Source organism: Lithobates pipiens, unplaced genomic scaffold, assembly GCF_037356315.1.
Source record: "Lithobates pipiens isolate NorthernLeopardFrog02 unplaced genomic scaffold, aLitPip1_a1.2 Scaffold_1, whole genome shotgun sequence".
In the NCBI taxonomy this organism is placed as follows: domain Eukaryota; kingdom Metazoa; phylum Chordata; class Amphibia; order Anura; family Ranidae; genus Lithobates; species Lithobates pipiens.
In genome coordinates, this window is record NW_027507685.1 from 202,737,842 (window position 1) to 202,754,389 (window position 16,548).

Below are 16,548 nucleotides of genomic sequence, written 5' to 3' on the forward strand. Positions count from 1 at the left end.
GAGAGAGGATGAGGAGGATGAAGAGGGCTTGGTCATCCACTCCAAGCGATGGCGCAGTGCATTGTGGGGCGTGAGCGCCACACGAATTTGGCACGAGCGGCCCACAGAGTTCTGGCTGCGTCGAACGGGCAAACAACTGATGTTCGAGTCGAACACCAAGCTCATCCCTAACAGTCTGTTACTTTGTTTAGGACTGAGGACTTGTATTTCAATACAGGAGACTAGGGATGAGCTCAGGCGTGTTCGCATTGACCATGTGCAGAGCCTGCCAGGAAGTCGGTGCAGCGCTGCGCTAATCACAGGCAGTGAGACATTGCCCCGATGTGTGGCTGCAGAGATCGGGCAATGTCTCATTGCCTGTGATTAGCGCAGCGCTGTGCCGACTTCCTGGCGGGCTCTGCACGTGTTCCATGTGAACACGCCTGAGCTCATCCCTACAGGAGACATCTGTGGAAGTTATCTGCGATCTAAAATAATTAACAAAATTTTCTGACCATAATGGAATAAGATTTCTTCCTTACCAGTATTTGAACTTGACATCTTTCTGTCCCATATATAAACATATCGCTTACTTAATATTTAATGAAACAACATACTTTATGGAATATTAGCACTTCAGAAGATTTCAATGAGATTTGATGGAGAGCAAAGTGATCTGCCTTAGCGGTAATAGTTCATTAGTAACACCTGACATTAACAAATCGGTTGTTCCGTTAACCACGTCATAGAAAACTAGTTTGATCGCTTTAGATTGTAATTCTAGGGAACCACTAACACACTGAGTTCTCTGTTATAGTATAAATGATTGATTTTTGGTAATAAGGGAGATTACTCCCATAAGAGAACTCAATGTGTGAGTGATCAGAGTGGGGCCTTGTCCGTTTTGTCTGTGTTATATGTGAGTCTTTTTGACCATAGGTTGTAGGACGTACTAAGGGTGCATGTATTGGACTTTTTTGGTGTGTGCATCGGTACCTTAAATACCACCCCCCAGAATGCACAGCAGGAGAACACTCCCACTGGGCTGGTTCAGAGAGAACAGTGGCATTTAATACACCCAGCTAAACTGCGTTTCTACTCTTGCCGGCGGTGACAGTGACACCTGCGGTCAAGGAGAACCCAGTGCAACCCAGCTGGACTGGTACTGAAACCAGAAATTTTGAGAAATAGCCCCAATACTCAACCATGGTTTCAGGCAAATTAACTTTAGAAAAAAAACATAGTGCCTGCTTGTCAGGAGCCAGCGCTACATATATAATGAACACTGAATTATATAATATGATAGCTGTAAATTCACATATTTGTCCTGTGCTCTCCCAAATATGGTAGTGGACAAGTAAGGAACAGATTCTTATACCTGCACAGGTCTGTCATCCACTCTTCATAAATTGGTTCTTTAAAAGAAATTCATTAAGATATACTGCCTTCCAATGGCCATTTAGGGGTAGTACATGACATTTTATCATGCACAAACTTAAAAAACGTATATGTCCAATTTACACTATATTACTAAAAGTATTGGGGCGCCTGCCTTTACACACATGAACTTTAATGGCATCCCAGTCTTGAACCTCGTACACACAATCAGATTTTCGGCAGGGAATTGCATGATGACAGACTGTTTGCCTAAAATCTAACCACTAGTATGCTCCATCAGACAATTGTTGTCCAACTTCGGCCAACAAATGTAAAAGAGCTGAAATTCATCGTAGTACGTCACTACGTGCGCGTTTGTTGGCTGACGATTGTTTATTGTTTGTATGCAAGACAAGTTCCTGGTACATGCCCTTCGGACAAAAGTCTGACGCTCTGTTGGCCAACAATCGTATTGTGTGTACGAGGCTTTAGTCCTAGGGTTTGATATTGAGTTGGCCCACACTTTGCAGATATAACAGCTTCAACTCTTCTGGGAAGACTGTCCACAAGGTTTAGGAGTGTTTCTATGGGAATGTTTGACCATTCTTCCAGAAGCGAATTTGTGAGGTCAAGTATTGATGTTGGAGGAGAAGGCCTGGCTATAGTCTCCACTCTAATTCATCCCAAAGGTGTTCTATCGAGTTGAGGTCAGGACTCTGTGCAGGCCAATCAAGTTCCTCCATGCCAAACACGCTCATCCATGTCTTTATGGACCTTACTTTGTGCACTGGTACAAATCATTTGATGGAGGGGGGATTCTGGTGTGGGGGTGTTTTTCAGGGGTTGGGCTTGGCTCCTTAGTTCCAGTGAAGGGAACTCTTAAGGCGTCAGCATACCAAGACATTTTGGACAATTTCATGCGCCCAACTTTGTGGGAACAGTTTGGGGGTGGCCCCTTTCTGCTCCAACATGACTGCACACCAGTGCACAAGGCAAGGTTGACAAAGACATGGATGAGTGGGTTTGGAGTGGAGGAACTTGACTATCCTGCACAGAGTTCTGACCTCAAAACGATAGAACACTTTTGGAATGAATAAGAGCAAAGAGCAAAAACAGCCTTCTTGTCCAACATCATTGCCTGACCTCACGAATGCACTTCTAGAAGAATGGTCAAACATTCCCATAAACACACTCCTAAACCTTGTGCACAGCCTTCCCAGAAGAGTTGAAGCTGTTATAGCTGCAAAGGTTGAGCCAACTCCATATTGAACCCTACAGACTAAGACTGGAATGCCATTAAAGTTCATGTGCGTGTAAAGGCAGGCGTCCCAATACTTATGGTAATATAGTGTATGTTGGTGCCTAGAAAAGAAATTAAGATTTACTACCTATAAATGGCCATTGGAGGGCAGTATATAACATTTTATCAGCCACAAACAGGAAAATCAGGCTTAAAGAATGTCTATATCCAATGTATGTACAGCCCAGTGTTCACTGATGATAATGTGATATCAGTCAGCCTAAGATAAAAATATGTAGCGGCGAGCTCCTGAAGAGCACCCGCTATGTTTTTCAAAGTTAAAACTTTACCCAGACTACAGTTTGGTTTGGGCCTATTTATCTAAATTAGACTTTTGTGTCAGTCTGACTGGGCTGTGAAATGTTCAGCCCGGCCACAGAGGGGCGCGCTTCTCTGGTGGCAGGCGTGGAACTATGGTCTAGTCAGGTGTTTGGTTACTCTCTTTCGGAGCCAGGTCAGTGGGAGTGGCCCTCCCGCTGTGCCCTCTGGGAGAGGGTATTTAAGACACGGACATCACGTGGTTCGAGGTTCCGGTCCAGTATGAAGTGTTGAGTACTTGGTCCTGGTCCTCCTGACCAGTCCCCAAGAAGGCTATGACCTGGGGTGTAGATCCACCCGACTCGGCTAGCCCAGGGCAGGGAAACTAGAGGAGGATTCTGAGGTGGTTGGGTGCCATCTCCGGTTCGGGAGAGACCCATTGAACTTCAAGCATTCCAAGGGAGGACTCTTTAGAAGATTACCACGAGTGAGTTTGGTTTTCTTAACAAGAGCCTGGAAGGGCTGAAGTAACCAAGAGAATCTGGACTTGTGGATATCACCAAGCTGGTTGAAAGATCCAGGTATCCTACAAGTGTTCTACCACTTACTTTCCTATGTGTTCTGCAACAATGTCGGTGATAAAGATTTTGTTCCTGAGTAAGCACCTTGTTGGCTGCTAGGCCTTGTGAGAGAGAGACTGTCCAATCTGAATGTCAATCTAGCTGCGAACGGCTATTCTCTGGATGCAGTCAAAGTAAGCAAGTTCCCTAACGTTTTTGACTTTGACATTGAGAGTACCTGAACTCTCCTTTCCAACCCTCTGATCCCAAGGTAAAGACTGTTCAATGGTTGAAGTTTGCAAATAAAACCCATTCAACTGGATCTATTGTCAGTCTCAAGTTGCTGGGTCACCTACCAGGGGACATCCCGTAGACGTGCCAGAAGAAGAAGCGGAAGGTAACGGTAAACCCAAAAATAACCAGCAGCTCCTTAGTGCTACAAATATATCACTGTATGTAAAAACGGTTACATTCGATTACAAGTCTTCTTTGTAAATGAACACGTAAACTAATCTTCAGACTTTGTACTGGGGCCACAGAACTTGTTCACCGACAGCATATTGTTAGTATTAATATCAAATTGCAAAGCATTGAAACTAAAGCCTTGTACACACAGTCAGATTATTGGACACATTTTCGTCAGTTTTTTTGTTTGATGCTAGTCTCAAATGGAAAGTGAAGAGGGTACTCCTGATCAGAAAATCTTCTGATGACAGAATTCAACGTCTGAAGTGACGTAATGTGTTGAATTGTTTTGTATGTGTGCTTTAATTTCTGAGCATGCCTAGTCTTGCTCTTCAGATTTATTTTTTTTGTCAGAAAACCGTACTAATGAAAAAGAAAATCGGACGTTGTGGTTACATCAGACAAACATTTTCAAGCCTGCACATCCAGTTTTTGTCTGCCGAAAATTCGTAATCGGCTGTCAAAAGCAGCATACCAACGATCAGAAAATTGACAGATCGTTCATCAGACGAAATTTATCTTCAGATTTTCTGACCGTGTGTGCAGGCCTTAAGACCCCATACACACTATTAGATTTTCTGCAGATTTTTGGCTTCAGATTCACCAAAACCATATAATATGAGGTCAAACCTTAAAGCCCCATACACACGATCTGATTTTCCAATGGGAAATGTTCAATGTTAGGCTGTTGGCGGAAAATCCGACCGTGTGTATGCTCCGTCGGACAATTGTTGTCTGACTTTTTTTTATTTGGGCACGTTACGTCAACACCATTATCCTGTAGTTTATAAGATCAAAGATACAACTATGTTGGTGTTCCTTGTCAATTTTACATTGTATTTTTTAAAATGTAACTGCCTACTCTCAAACTGTCATTTGAAATAAAACACATATTATTCACACATGTATACACACATGTATTATTCTGCACAATTTTTTTTATTGTGCATTAAAAAAACAAAACAAATAAAATTAGACATGCTATCTGCCAATAGAACTTAACTAAAAAGTGCATTCTATGCATTCAAAAATATAGAAAATTTACCAAATCAAATCATTATTCAACCAAAAAAATAACGTCAAAGTAATAACTCCAAGGCCAATAATAAATAACACGTTATCTCCTCCGATTCCGCAACATGTCTGATTGACGAACGGCCGCTCAGAAACAAACTGAAAAGTGCGAATCAACACTCACAAAACTTCTACTAACACAAAATTGTCAGAAGGAGCCCAAAGGGTGCCGCTAAAGAGCTGAAAAACCATGTAGTACTGAGTTTCATCGCCTCTGGCTCAGACCCTCTGCTCCCTGCTCACCACTATCACTTGTAAACACAGAAGTCTGGTTTTTGTGTTTACAAGTGACAGCTCTGCATTCTGTGTGTAATGTAATCCTGGTATTTAATGACTTTTAAGACCCTCCTACTGTTTGTGAAATTTGACTGACCACACCCACTATTTGATGTGATTTGGAGGGTGTGTGTAGGGGGAAGGGTTTTGGGGGGGGGGGGGGTCGTGGTTAAGTTCCAGCACCTATTGTTTGAGAAAAAAAGCCCTGGGTTCATCTATGGGCAGGCTGGTGGTATCGAAGTGGATCCATCAATCAACTTCAGTGCAACCAGTCTGTTGATTTTTTTTACATGTGATTACTGCCGGCGGTTATAGCCACTAGCAGTGATTACTGTGTTCTGCTGGCAGGGAAGGCTCCTCGCCGGCAGCACACAGTAGCACTGCCTGAGGGATTCCCCCATCAGTACTGACTGTGTTTGCAGGAAAGAAATTCACATTATCTATGGTTTACCTTACTACTAGTCCCAGTACTCACAAAACAAAGTCTTCTGAAATCAGATATTAGGAGATTTAAATCATCTCTAAAATTTATTTAGCCGATTCATCAAATACAAAGCTAAAATTCAGTTAGCTGTTAAGGACATTACTAGAAAGAGGGATAAAGTGAAACTCCATTTTCGATTGAGCATACAGTGCAATCTGCTCCATGTATGTTGCAAGGATAATTGCATCCTAACCTACTCATGTTCTGGAGATACTGAGACAGACTACTACAGCATGATCCTTAAGCACTTGACCTCTGGAAGATTTACCCCCCTTCATGACCAGGCATTTTTTTGCATTAGGCCACTGTGTTACTTTAACTGACAATTGTGCAGCTATAAAACCTATCCAATAAAAAAAAAAAATTAAAAACAAAAAACAAAAAACAAACGATTTCTTCATCAATTTAGGCCAATATGTATTCTGCTAAATATTTTTGGTAAAAAAATGCCAATAAGTGTATATTGATTCGTTTGCACAAAAGTTATAGCATGTACAACTATGGGATAGGTTTATGGAATTTTAATGTATTTTTTGCTAGTAATGGTGGCGATCAGTGGCACTGCGATATTGCAGCGGACAAATCAGACACTGACACTTTTTGGGGACCAGTGATACTAATAAGTATGCACTGTCATTGTACTAATGACACTGGCTGGGCAGGGGTTAACATCAGGGGCGATCAAAAGGTTAACTGTGTGCCTAGCCGGTGTTTGTGTATTATGGGGGAGGTGCTTTTACTAGGGGAAGGCATTGATCCATGTCTCTGTCTGCTTTTCAGGAACACAGGATCAATGACTTCCCTACTGACAGAACGGCGATCTGCCTTGTTTACATCAGAACGCCGCTCTGGCTCTCTGCCTAATGATCAGCGGGTGCCGGTGGACATCGAGTCTGTGGTACCCACGGATTAGCTCCTGCTGTGTATAGTCACACCAGGAACAGGTCGCCAGTGGCACACATGCATGTTCCAGACCCAGAAGTGCAGAATCCCAATCTTATCCATTCCATCCATTAAGATAAACAAAAAAACTTCTGTGTGTGACAGCTACCCCAGCATCCCCTACTGACTTACTTGGGCCCCATCGCTCTCCAGCGATGTCAACGTGTGTCTTAGCCGTCCGCAATTCTCCTCCCGATTGGCTGAGACACAGCTGCGGGAGCCAATGGTAAAGTCAATTAACCAATCAGGGGAGAGAGGGGGCTGGGCTCTGTGCCTGAATTGACACAGGGAGTTGTGACTTGGCTTGGGTGCCCCCATAGCAAGCCGTTTACTGTGGGGGCACTCAACCGGAGGGGAAGGGGGCAGGAGCGCCAAAGAGGGACTCAAATAGTGAAGGATCTGTGCTGCTCTGTGCAAAACCAACTGCACAGAGCAGGTAAGTATAACATGTGTTTTTTTTTTATAACAAAGAGACTTTACAATCACTTTAAGTAACAATATGGAGATGTGAACTTGGGTAGATAAAACAAGATCATTGACAATGTATTGTTATGTAAAGGAAGCACTGTGTAAAAACCTAATTAAAAAAACAACTTGGATTTGTCTTTCTTTATTAGACTTTTGACACATTTAAAGAATTGCAGTACAAAACTTACAACATATCTTCTGATGATCTAATAAATACACTTTATTCAATATACTATTATGTGCAACTATTTACTCACATGCTCACTCATGTATCATGTTTTATTTAACAACCTAGTGCAAAGAGATATTGGGGGTTATTTACTAAAGGAAAATCCACTTTGCACTGCAAGTGCACTTGGAAGTAAAGTCGCTGTAGATCTGAGGGGGACATGCAAGGAAAATAAAAAACTGAATTTAGCTTGCACATGATTGGATGATAAAATCAGCAGAGCTTGCCCTAATTTCAGATCTACCCCTTAGATTTACAGCGACTGCATTTCCAAGTGCACTTGCAGTGCAAAGTGGATTTGCCTTTCGTAAATAACCCCCATTGTGTAGGTAAAGTAAAGCTCAACTAGTATCAGAGATGTCCTGGTCACAAGCATTTCAAAGGTCCTAACAGACCAGGAGCATGTCTGGGCACACAGACTAAAATGTTGAGGGGCTGGTAGAAAGAATAGCATGATGACCACTCTGGATCAAATCTAAGACTAATATAATCCTTTTAACGGAACAAAAATGAATTGGTAATGCATCATCTCCATATCTCAAAGGAGACCTTGGGCACTAAGTAGAAGACCTGGGTCAAATGCCTTGGGTTCCAAGGTCCAGCAATGCCCTGGCCCTTCTCTAGCACCAGAGTTGTCTTCAAACAGACGTCAATAACTTGCCAATATTACTGCAAAGGGACCCAAATGGACAAGGAGACCCATCAAGGGTACAAGGAAGCCTCAGGGAGTTGTGAGGATGATAAAGGAGACTTCCTTCCCTGGATGATCATATTGACTTATCTGTTGGTTGTAGTGCATCTACTAAGGGTACTCAGTTGTTTTTAAAAAGTACCTCTGGTGTCAGAAGAAATATGCCATAAACTGGTGGCTAAATGAGGTAGGCACTGCTTGTGTTTTCAGTAATGAAGGTTTTATGATACTTTGCAATGGTGATGTTAGGCTCCGTCTCAGATGCCGATTGAAGAGGACCTGAACTTTGGAAACTGGAAAAGGCAGGCAGAGGGCGAAGGACTAATCGTGAGTATTGCCTGTGGTCTTCCTGCAGCTAAGCTTTTCCCCCAGGACTGACTTACCATGCTTGTGTTCCTGTGTGAAGGTAACCATCTTGGTAGATTCAGGACTTTGATTCCTCATGTTAAAGCTACCCGCCCCCATGACTGGTGATTTTATGTCCAATGAAAGAATAATCAAGCAGCAAGCGGAGAGGTTCAGAAAGCACATATCAACAGAATGAAGGAAGCAGATGTAGGGCGATCCTTACACAGTAGATTCCACTCTAGCAAGGAGAACAGTGAGTCCTGAACAGGAGTGACATCATGAAATCTCACGCCCCTGGTTCACATTGATGCTACTGTGAAATTGCACTAGTTCACTTGAAGTAGCGTGATTTCAAATTAGCAAGGTCAGTGCGATTTCGGGTGTGGCTTCATCTACAGATATTGGAGTTGCACCCGAAATCGGCAAAAGTAGTACAGAACCGACTATTGCAAATGGGTGCAGCGCCACAAAATCGGTGTCGCACTGAATGGAACAGTGCCATTGCCTCCAATAGACTGCGACTTGTCATGTGTCATTGTCATTGTGATCTCTCAAATCCCATGACAAATCGCTCCAATGTGAACTTAGTCTAAATCTCTGGGGCTAGGGGTCAGAGGCAGCAGTGGCCTAGATTTCGCACTGCGGATATACAGCTGGGAGGAGCATGTAAAGTGCTATTTTTTTCTATTTTCCATCTTTAAAGGAATGGAAGAAATTTTTATCAAATTTTTTGGGTACTGCTTGGTTACATTAAACATTTTTATTTGTACACTATAACATAGCAAATCTTTATTGTTAGAGTTCATGTCCACTTTAAGCGCTGCCCACCTATATTACCTAAAATGTATCTGTCACAAATATTATATAACCACCACAAATTAGGCTCTAACAGACCTACACATACGTTTTGTTGTATGCAAAACAGTTTCTAAGCACTTAGGGGATGATTTACTAAAGCTGGAGAGTTCAAAATCTCGTGCAGCTGTGCATAGAAACCAATCCGCTTCCATTTTTTTTGTTAAAGCTTAACCACTTTAGGTACGCCCTATAGCAGTTTTAGGGTTATTTGCAGAATACAGGGATGGGCCAAAGCCTGTAGCTGTAGCTATTAAAAAAAAAAAAAAACACAGAGGTGATCAAATACCACCAAAAGAAAGCTCTGTTTGTGGGAAAAAAAGGATGTCAATTTTGTTTGGGAGCCACGTCGCACGACCACGCAATTGTCAGTTAAAGCGACGCAGTGCAGAATCTCAAAAAGTCTCAAAAATTACAAATGTTCTTTATGATGAATTTATCATTATGAGGGGCTCCCACCATCCCTGTTCTCATTATGAGAGGCTCCCACCATCCATGTGATGTGCTCATTATGAGGGGCTCCCACCATCCCTGTGCTGTGCTGACTTCCTAGGTTTTTAACTTCATCATAACAAATAATTGTAATTAACGAAAATTCTTATTTTGTCCGATTCTGAATCTCCCATCGACTACCAGTACCAGTCTCCCACTCCCATATTAAAAAAGGTAATTATCCCAACCCTCACTCGGCAGCAGAAGAAAACCTCTGATTGGTCAACAAAACACCAGTCACGTTTCTGTTGTAACGGAATTTGAATCCGAAATCCATAAACTAAATTTCGTATTTCGTATAAAATTCGGAAGCATAGCAATTCGTATTTCGGATCCTCCTGAATGTACAAATTTACGGAAATTCGTATGAAACGAATCGCACATGTCTACTGCATTACTTTGCATTTAGGTCACACCTAAAATTCCCTATCGTTATGACATTGTTATGGTGATTGTCAAAAAAAAAGACTGGTAAATGACTTAAGGGCCAGCATTGACAGGTCTTTGTGGTCTTCAGAACTGCTTCTCTCCCCATGCAAGGCAACAAGAATGCTAAAGAACCGTGAAGCAGGTCAAATGCAGGTCCACTGTACCTGCCATGAATGATGTCAGACGCAGGTTGCATTTGCCCATTGAAGCCTCCAAGCACAGGCCCTAAATGTGTACTACCAAAATATACTAAAACCTACATCACTGAAAGATTCAAATACTGTGCCTAACTCCACAGTTCTCTCACACCCCATTGTTTTAGCTTAAATACAGGTGCGTTTTAAGTACTATGGCATATAGTATTGGTTCTCCTGGTGCCAATAAGAAATCATAGACAAATACTGGGAATCTTGGGAAACTGGAAAATACTGGGAATCTTAGGTAAAACAGGCAGCTATACTGTTAGGCACAACAAATTGTAGCAACACTTTAAGTTCCTGATAGATAATGGCAAGTTGGCACCATGGCATGAGGTCAGACTCAAGCATAAGGTATAAACAAACTAAAAGCGGAGTTCCGGCGAAAAACATTTTTTTTTTTGCATCCTAGCATTATTGCAATTAGATTTCAAAAAGACAATACAATGATCAAGATTTCTTTTTAAATAATATAATTATCTTGTATCTTTTATGCCCCCGTTTGTGGCCGTTTCCATCCTTAATGTGGGCATGTGAAGCCCAATCTAGATCGTTTCCTGAAATACCTTGGGAAAGGTGCATGCTTGGGTAACCAGCATGCACCTCTCAATCTTGCACATTGTCGATTCAATGACGGCCGTAGCGCTGAGCACAATACTGCCCACAGACTCCTGGGAAATGGAGTACAGGCAAGGGAAGAAGTCTTGAGGAGCTCCGCGGACCAAGAAGTGGCAGATTACCAGGACTACATAGCAACAGGGACTTTCCGGTAAGTATAAAAAAAAAATTTCCTCCAAATTATTTTTTCTAGGTTAAAAGGAGTCTTTTAATGTAAACATTTTTATTAGGGTGGAACTCCGCTTTAAAGTCCCCAGCTTGTTCTTTATAATTGGGCTTGTGCAAGCTTAGGCCACCAATCAATTCACAATGCCTTGCTTTTAGGGTAGAGCAAGTATATGCCTGATTGGCTGCTACAGCTTCCTGACATAAGATTATTAAAAATAAACTTTAGTGATTTACCTGACCAATTGCAGTTTGTCTCTCTAGCTAACAGCATGTGTAATATGCAGTCACTCCCAACTCACCATATTAAGTATGCATACCTCCCAACATTTTGAGATGGGAATGAGGGATACCTACTAGCAAATGTATGAAAGCATAGGACACGCCCCCTGCCACACCCCCTTAAAGGAGAAATAACCCCAAAAAATATGAATTTAATTAAATTTTTTTACCACTACTATTCTTTATATTGGCTTTTAAAATGTACAAATGCAGCAATTTAGAAATTGGATGAAAGGTTTAGCAGTGGGAAACACTTTTTGGAAGATAAAAAGTGCATTTTATATACAACTATATAGAACAGACCAAAGTGAGGGACAAATGAGGGGGAAAGAGGGACAGAGGGACATTGCTCCAAATCAGGGACAGTCCCTCGAAATCAGGGACAGTTGGGAGGTATGAGGATGGTGGTGCTGTATTCCATACACTGTGCAACTGTCATAATCAGTACTCAAATCAATGTCATTGTGGGTCAATAGTCCACGTTGTAAAGCAGGACTCACTCATAAAGTCACACTCACTTACTTTTATCTCATTCATTATCTTTGACATACAAATTAATAAATCTAATTGATCATATTCATAATCATATGTATCCATAATACATACTTTTACAAACCAACTAGCTTTTTCTGCTTAAATTATATACATTTTCTTACTCGATGCCAATGTACAATATATACATTGAAGTCTTTCTCTCTTGGGTGTGTTCACTGTTACATCAATACAATTGTTGGCTTCTGACCATGCCCACTGGAACATAGATGGTTGAAGTGTGGGTGGGTAGAGTTTCCTGTGTCCCTTGTCCAGCATATAGCATATTTCATAAGTCCAGAGTGTCTCTCCTAAAAGTCTTTGCATATCACTCCATGACTGGTTATGTGGGTGGAGGTCCATTAACATAGGAGAGCATCAAAGTCCAGGAAAATCGCTGTGAAGGACATTTCGTATGGCTTAAAGGAAAGATGAATAGTGATCCACACAGGAGGAGGAAAACAATGGACAAAATGGTCAAACATTTGATTGAACGCCAGAGCAAACCCGAACATCCATAGGAGGATTTGTACGACTTCAAAATGGCTGTGTTGTCACTGAGAAGACAAGAAGAGACCCAGAGTTTGGTTAAAGAATGTATACAACTGCAACCACTGCTATTATCAGCTTGCCTTCATTTCTAATAAGGATCAGTAAAGTGGAATGGTTAGGAGCATAGTTATAGTGAAATCTTTATCTAAAATAAAGCAGTGCTGACTTGTGAGAATCAGATGTGGGCCATTCACAAAGCAGCCGGAGCCGTGATACCTGGAAGTAACCCCCGGGAGTGATGTCGGCCCCCGGAATGGTGAATGAGGACCGCTATGGGGGCTTCAATCTTAGGTAAGTAATTCATGAGCTAGAATGCTATGCATACTAGCGCATTATGCCTTTGTCTTGCAGGTTTTTTTTTTAAGGTTTTACAACCACTTGAATGGCCAATGCTGGCTCTAGCATCACTCTGATCCATTCTGGAAGTGCTGCAGAAGAGAAAGGCAGCAGAACAGGGTTTTCAAATCTCCAGACTGCTGTACTGGCTGATTGTGTACTGACAGCTCAGCACCCAGGGACCAGGGAGGTGGGGAGGGTGTACGATGTTAGTTCACCTTTTTCATTTTTTCTGAAAAGCTGTACTAACCCTCTAATGCTGTTGCAGTAAATTAGAACACAGGGCAGCTGGAAAAGGCCCATCTGTCACTTCACAAGGGAGGATGCACCTGTAGGCATCTAGTGACTGATTGGGTGGGCCATGACAATACAGACAATAAAACTGGGGTGGCCCCTGTGAACCTACTGACTCAGAGGCAGGATTTGTGTTGGACCTCTACAGAGAGATCATTGCTTCCCCTAGGTGAGCAAGGATCCCACTCTGCAAAATGCTGCCAGAAAACAAACTTTTTAATTCTGTGGCTATGACAGCTTTTCAGGCTGTGACTGTTTTAAAAAATAAAACTAGAAATAAAACAAAATATAAGATATTAAAAACACCCTTTGATTTGATGTCCTGGAATGCTGCTAATTTTAAATTGAGAGTTCAACTGGTATTTAGGCTATTTCCAGAAACATGTAACACCAAAATGACATCATGAGCCATTAAACTAGAATGAAGGGTCTTCTCACCCAATATCCATGAAAATTGACACATCTTGTCTTGCAGGCTGATGCTTCCTTTTAACCTGCTGAGACAAACAGAATAGCAATTAGAAAAAAAAAACTCTACAATGGGCAAACTGGCCAGCAGTACCTGAAGTCTATGCCAAGTACATTTTAACCCAGACTTTAGATCATAACGTATCACCATTGCTAAAAAGCAAATGGAACTGAACGGAACTGTGTCTGGTGTGAACTAGCACTAATAGTTTTTGTTCATTTGAATCTATTATTCCATAGCTACAAAAGGCAGCAATGCTGGCCAACAGCAAAGTTTTGGAAGCTAGAAGGACAAAACTGCTTGCAATAGTGTAAAAAAGTATTGGAATTTTGCATATTCAATAACACTACCTATGTAACCTCGAATTAATTATTCATTTTCCACTTACCTTTGTCACGTTCTTTTCCCCCCCCTGTCTTCTCCTCTGCCCAGGAATGTTGTGTTGTATGTGATGGTCTGTCACCTGGATAGTAGAGGCAACGTTTGCTCCCCGATCAGACAGAGTGCAGTCATATCTCGGTGCATGCAGGCGATTATCGGTCCTGTGTCCCAAATCTGGTGTGTCTACAGGGAGAAAAATTTGAACAAATCACACATTTATTATGGTGAATTTGAGAGATCACATTATAAAATTCGTCTTTGATTAATTATGGAAACATGGCCTCATCTAATGCTGTACACAGATAAAAGGTCACTCCTATTTAAAAAAAGCAAAAAAAAACAATGGAAGGAATCAATAGATTTCAATTAGAAAAATGTATGTATCTTGAGTGAAATTTGTGTGAATCCCGGGTGAAATATTTATAAATAGACTCCATATTGTGGAAGCTTTCTTATCTACATGTCTGCTTCAATATTGGATTTATTATTAAAAATAATTATTTAATACAGGACAAGGGATTCCCAGAGCACTGAGAGACAGCACAGCAGACACTGCTAGCTTTGAGGCCTCATCTGACTCATTTAGTTGTCTGCCGAGAAAGGATTCACTCCTCTGAATACAGCATCAGCTATGATAACAAAATCAGCCACGACAAAGCTAACATGGATATATAGCTAAGCATGACAAAAGGAGACTTGAGCTTCACCTGCAGGCTCAAAACGGGTACACATATTGTGAATATACATGGTTATTATTATTATTGTTAACACGCAAACAGACCTCCACTGTGTGATATGATGCCAGAGCCCTGGGAAAACACCCAGCACATTTGGGTTCTATTGCCATGGGACTTTCTCCCGTCTCCCACAATTCAGTGTTCGGTGCCAATAACCAGGCCCCACAGCTCTAATGAGGGGGCAGGTGGGACAATGTGGGACAATGTCTCATTCGTGTGTGTGTTTTTTTTTTGTGTAAAGTCTAGTCAGCATTGCCAAGTAATCTTGGAACCTCCAATGGCAGCTCATTTGGTGGGCCAGTGAAGTCACAGTAAAAGTAGCCTTTCTGGCTACAGTTGGCACAAACCACAAAACCTTAAAGTAAAGGCTCAGTCTATCCAAAAGATACATTTTAGTTAAAGGTGGAACCTACTGGCTGAGTGAGCCATGGGATTTTCAGGGTCACTATGTGCGTTACAACCTGACCATACAATCAATTTCAGAATTACCAAAACTTTGGAATATGAAGGAAGACCTACCTAACACATCCAATCAGGGAAATCACCGGGGTCCTTATTGGCCAATACGTTTCAAAGGCTATATCTTCTTCAGATGAAAAAGGTCCTTCAGCTAAATAAATACTTTATCATATACAACAAGACAGGGTTTTCATGTGGTGATTATTTTTTTATTAAATATCGTAGGATAATGCACTAGGCTAGTGCACCCTCTTTTGTTCCTTTACTCCTATACACTGTTGTAAATGCTAATGCTTTTTGTGTTGGTGTTTATCTGCGCATGCATGTCTGAACGTCTTTTTGACCATACAAGTGAGTGGCTGTATACAGCCATAATCTTGTAAATGTTTACCCCCACATGCGTGTCCAAAGCTTTTTCTGAACACGGAAGCTTTAAGTTTGGGAAATACCTAAACACACATGCACAGGTAAATGCCAATACAAAGAAGAATATGGCTGCATACAGCCATTCACTTTTATGTAAGGCTGTACGCATCATGTGTGCCTGACTCCTGGCTGCACTTCTGTCATATTACAGATTAACCAGTGTTAGACTCAATCACACATTTAGTGTGGTTATTTAAAGTGTTACTAAACCCAGTAATATGAAAATAGTTCATCCGCCCCCCCCCCCCCCCCCCACAGTGCACACAGCTTATAAATCTTCCTTTTACATTAAAATACTGTCACTATATACATTTTTGGATGAGCTGTAAACCACGGTCACGTGATAAACTGCACAGTTTCTCTGGTGCTGAGAGTTCAGTTAGGAGGAGATTTCCACTGCAGCCTGTATACACGCCCACATGTGTGATGTCAATACCATGTGACCTGGCTAGCTCTGAGAACAAGTAAATGTTCTCTCCAGCATAAAATACACTGAGCATGTGCAGATTGGCTATTGCCTGTGTGTTAGCTGGCCTTCCCAAGATAGACAGTGCAAGAAGGGAAGGATCTATGCATACAGGATAAAACAGGCTTTTTACACAATGCAGAGGATTAACTCCTAAGTTCCACAGTGAATATAACAAGCATGCTATGCTGCATATACAGACTGCTGTGGGTTTAGTAACACTTTAAGCAAATATATATTATATTAAGGAAGGCTTCCAACAGCCACGAAGCACTGCACTTCACATGCATCACAGGCCATGTGCAATTTTAAAAATTTCTAGGAGGGAGAGGGAAGGAGTATTTTTTTTTTCAGCAGACGAGACATGCAAAGTCTCCTGTTTAGCAGTTTTCTTTTAAATTCCATGAA

The 16,548-nt window shown here is 41.6% G+C and overlaps 1 protein-coding gene across 3 annotated transcripts in view; it reads right to left on the reverse strand.

Annotated features, from left to right (window-relative positions):
* Positions 1-7,309: 7,309 nt before the first annotated feature.
* LOC143982030 (uncharacterized) overlaps positions 7,310-16,548 on the reverse strand; it is a 113,831-nt gene continuing 104,592 nt past the window's right edge. For 2 of the 3 annotated variants that reach the window (XM_077480381.1, XM_077480391.1), the window contains exons 10-12: positions 14,060-14,235; positions 13,641-13,699; positions 7,310-12,577 (exon numbers count right to left, since the gene is read on the reverse strand). In XM_077480381.1, the coding sequence (XP_077336507.1) occupies positions 12,364-12,577; positions 13,641-13,699; positions 14,060-14,235 (449 nt within the window). In that variant the 3' untranslated portion in view covers positions 7,310-12,363. The remainder of the gene's footprint in view (positions 12,578-13,640; positions 13,700-14,059; positions 14,236-16,548) is intronic. The other variant, XM_077480398.1, reaches the window with a different exon arrangement.